Source organism: Chelmon rostratus, chromosome 6 (genome assembly GCF_017976325.1).
Source record: "Chelmon rostratus isolate fCheRos1 chromosome 6, fCheRos1.pri, whole genome shotgun sequence".
In the NCBI taxonomy this organism is placed as follows: domain Eukaryota; kingdom Metazoa; phylum Chordata; class Actinopteri; order Chaetodontiformes; family Chaetodontidae; genus Chelmon; species Chelmon rostratus.
This window is the reverse complement of record NC_055663.1, coordinates 11,041,646-11,045,940: the sequence shown is the minus strand read 5'-3', so window position 1 is coordinate 11,045,940 and position 4,295 is coordinate 11,041,646. Positions and strand designations below refer to the sequence as shown.

Sequence of the window (4,295 nt, the reverse complement as noted above, 5' to 3'; positions counted from 1 at the left end):
TATTCTAAAATACTGAAAGACCAGCTTCAGTCAGCCTCTCTTGTTCCCAATTTTCCACTCCCACAGAGAGCACCAGGTGAAATTAAACTCGTTATTCCTCGTTCTGCCTCGCTGAATTTGGCATCAGTGTTTAATTACAATGGAAGATCTTTCATAATTGGCATAATGAGGCGCAAAGGCGCACACAATGGTGCTCACAATGTGGTGTTGCGCTCCCCATTTTGCAGGAGATGGGCTTTTTGATTGGGCTGTGTGCGCCATGAAAAACACAGTCGGGGATACAACTAGTCCACAACCCCAGGTTTTATTTAGATTGATCTCAATCGGGCAATAAGAATTTTGACCCTTCTTATTGTCTAGCTGACTTTCCCCAGGCCGTATTTCAAAGTGTCTATACCCTTTGAGAGGAGTGAATTACACCCCTCCTCCTCCCCCTCCCTCTCTCCCTCCGCTGCAGGCCCTCTGGGCTACTGGGTAAAGGCAGAGTATGCAAAAGAAACAATGCAATGCATGAAACGTAATATTAATCTCCCCGTCCTGAATGCAGACAAAGCGCTGTAGAAGGTGCGCGTCTATAATGGTTATTGAGTGCTCAACAGCTGCGCAATTTTCCCCCGTGTGCCCAACCAAGTCGGGAAAAGGTCACGCAGGGGCTTTGAATAGAAGAGAAGCTCCCTAGTTTGCTCAATTACCGTCACCAACACACACCCCTCACACACACACACACACACACACACACACACACACACACACACACACACACACACACACACACATCTGAGCATAAAAGTGTGCAACATCAACTGAAGAACCAAACCACTGCAAAAGCATATAATATAAATAGATTCATCTTTATTTATAAAACTTGTTTTACACAAAATATATCTGTTAAAATCGAATATTTACATTTTAGGCTACGGGAAACGGAGAACAAGTGCATACATTAATAAAAGTCTCCTCACCACCTATTCAGAAATAACAGAACAACTACAATCTGTCTCAGGTAGTAGCCTCGGTATTGCTGTCCAGTCACACACCTCATACGTGCTAACTCACGAGCTCACTGACAGCTGGTTCTAAAAAAACACTGTCAGGAAAAGCGGCAGTGACCAAAGTTCAGGAACATTGTTTGTTTGACTCAATGTACAAAAATATGTCTTCATGTTAAAACAATTTGTCGTATGATACAATTTTGTTATGAAAGGGGAGATAGGGGGCGTGTACATCACGAAAAAAGTCTGTTGACGCATCATGTGTGTTGTGTCTTCCAGCAGACGTGGCGGCTGAGGAAGGCAGCCCTGCTCTGAGCACACGCTCATCAAACGTCCTCCGGAGCTGCAGCGCCGTCCCCGCACAACCTGCCGTGTCACGTATTAATTGCACTTATTCAAACATCAACAGTTCTTTATTTCCACGGCTCAACGTGACACCGAGTCCGGCTCCCTCCTTCTGGTGGGGACTTCAGGGCGGCTATTCACGCTCTATGCAACAAGAGGCTCCCTCTCTCTCACACACACACTCACTCTCTCTCTCTCTCTTTCTCACTATTGCTTTGCTCCTGCAGAAGCAGCCCGGGTGAGAGGGGGAGGCGACAGATCACTTTCCAAGCACGGAGGGCGAGACCGATCTGACGCCTTTATCAAGTCTTTGTCGGCGTTTCGGCCGCTATTACGCACAGACGCTGCTGTGTGGTTTGGATGCTGTCAGCCTCAGTACCTGTCGAACCAGGTCGTAAAGTCCAACAGCTCCTGTTCCTCGGAGCTCAGAGGCTCGTAGCCGCCTTCATCTGATGAGTAGGTGGAGTGAGGCGACTCCGGGTCGGCGGAGTAGCTGTTGGAAAGTGTCGGGGATGGCAACCCGCACTGGAAAGCGGCCGACACGGCGTCATGTTCGTCCAGAAGTTGCTGTAAAGCCCTGATGTACTCCACCGCAGAGCGCAGGGTCTCCACTTTGCTCATCTTCTTGTTGGCGGCTCCGTTGGGCACATGCTGACGCAGCGTCTGGAAGCCCATGTTGACCTGTTTGACCCGGTTCCTCTCTCTCTCGTTCCGCCGGGCCACGGCCACGGGCTGCTGCTGGGGGATGGAGTAGCCGAGGCCGTTGAAGCTCAGGCGCCGCTTGCAGCGCAGCAGCTCTGGCGAGCTGGAGCGCTGTCTCTTCAGCACCTTGGTTTTGCTTTGGAAGTCGGCGGCGCCGGCAATGTTGGGGTGCGCGGCGGGGACCGCGCAGTCCTGCGCCGGAGCGTGCAGGCTGAGGCTGGCGCGTCTTTCAGTAAGTCCAAAGGTGAATGCAGTCTGCGTGGTGGTGATGGTTGTAGTTTCCATCTCGCTGACAGCTGCTCTGAAGTGATGGATGCAGAGGCGCGGGCGCAGTGGGATGAGGAAGAGGAGGCAGAGCGTAAAGGGTTGGCAGTGCACAGCTCTCGTGTCCTTCGCGTGGGGACCGTGTGGCTAACTCTAGTCCAAGTCTCTCTTGACTGCTTACTCCACGAGCCGATCTGACCCAAACTTTGGCAGCACTCCTCTTTTTCAACACGCGCCCCAACACACACCCCACCCACCCCTTTCTGGAGACGCACGCTTCGCGGCGAGGCCCCGCCCCCGCTGTGTGATTCTTCTGCACGCCGACTCCCCCGGGCCAGGCGCGTGGCTCCGGGAGCTCAATAAACAATCCCGAGCTTTCACTGCGCCGGGAGCACGCGCTGGGCTCATTTACATTCCAATGTCTCTAACTTGAAGGCCCATTGGTCGATTCAAACGGCCTGCAACCGTGCGAAAAGAAAGAAAGGAGGGGGGGAAAGACAGCGAAAGAAGAAAAAAAAGACGAGAGAATAAAAAAGTGAATGGTTTGCTTCTTTGAAATGCCTTTTGAATTTGACAATGTACCCCTGGCAAGTCTTCAAATTATCAGTCTTCCCCCCTCGGCCATCTTTCTCCTCCAGCTCTTTACAATCACAAATACCAAGGACTCTCTCTCCTGTATCCAGGCTACAGCTTTACAGAGCAAAATAAATTGCAAGCGTGTCTCTGAGCACAATAATTGGCAATTATAAAGCTCGCGCAGGGACGCGATTCATTTCAAAGTAAACATCATGTTTATGACACGCAGGCGTCCGACAGAGCTTATCCCAGTTAGCTCTCAGCCCAGTGGTCCGCGGGTCCAGTTAGCTGGCGCCCGCCTGACAGGTTATCACTGCAAGCAACTCCTGCATGAATGCAAACACTTCCTTTAGTGTGATGTTTGAGCTTTTTTATTTTTATTTTTCCTCTCATGGGGACCGCACAACCCAGTAAAAGCTAAACCCGATTCAGTGTGCGGATGCACGGATGCAGCATTTCAGCACCACATCTGACTGGACAGTTGATCGGAACAGCGTCGCCATCCTCCGGTTCTGCCTTGTTTCCGACAGAAGTCGTCCTAGCTTTTGTTTTATTCCTGGGTAGTTCTGTTGGGTTTTGCCAAAAGACCCTCGGAGTACGTTTTGTTTCTAGAAAAGTCTCCGTGCCGACAACTTGTGGCTGTGAGACAGCCTGTGCGGAAACCTAGAGACCATCGCCCATTAAAAATGGGACACTTGCGGCCTCTGGCGGCAAAACATCGCAATTACCTGCTTCTACTCAACTTGGGTGTGGTGGTGTAAATCCTGGGGAGGGGGATTCCCCGAGAGCCAGCGGGCAAACATCTCCTCCTCTGTGAGGAGGAAGACAGGGGGGAGAAGGAGAAAACAGGAAGAATGAGGAGAAAAGTCATTTTCGCACGTCGTCTGACTGTTAGTTACTTCTAACTGACTTGCTGAAATTGTTCTGTTTCTGTTGGATAATTGACCATCGATGTGTGTCCAAAGGCCGCCGGTTCGATTCCCACCCGGCGCACATGACCTGAAGCTTACTGGTGAGTTCAGAGAGTTGTGTTCACACATTAGACAGAAACACTGTCCACTACGTGTTGTTGTACCCAACAATGTTGTTTTGGTTTACTTAGATATTTAATTAGACACTTGTGAAACAAATTCTAAATAAAGAAGACTTTGGATGAATCGTCTGCTTCTTACTTAAATTAGCACTGCAGTTAAGTATAAATTTAGTAATCCTTAGTAAGTTTGGTATGTATTCAGCTGACTATAAAGGTGAGTCTGGGATCAACAGTGTCTGACATGTAAAATCAAGCAATTTCCTAGATTCTTCTCTTTTCTCTACAGATATACGTATGGTCATTAACAGGGGAGCATCAAGGCAACTAGGCTCAGCAGTTTATGGCTTTATATGTAGACTTGACTATTTTGAATGATATTGAAA

General features: G+C 49.4%; 1 protein-coding gene across 1 annotated transcript; it reads right to left on the bottom strand.

Annotated features, from left to right (window-relative positions):
• Positions 1 to 924: 924 nt before the first annotated feature.
• ascl1b (achaete-scute family bHLH transcription factor 1b) lies at positions 925 to 2,480 on the bottom strand. The gene has a single exon (XM_041939633.1). The coding sequence runs from the start codon at positions 2,322 to 2,324 to the stop codon at positions 1,710 to 1,712; it is 615 nt and encodes a 204-aa protein (XP_041795567.1). The 5' UTR covers positions 2,325 to 2,480; the 3' UTR covers positions 925 to 1,709.
• Positions 2,481 to 4,295: the final 1,815 nt, after the last annotated feature.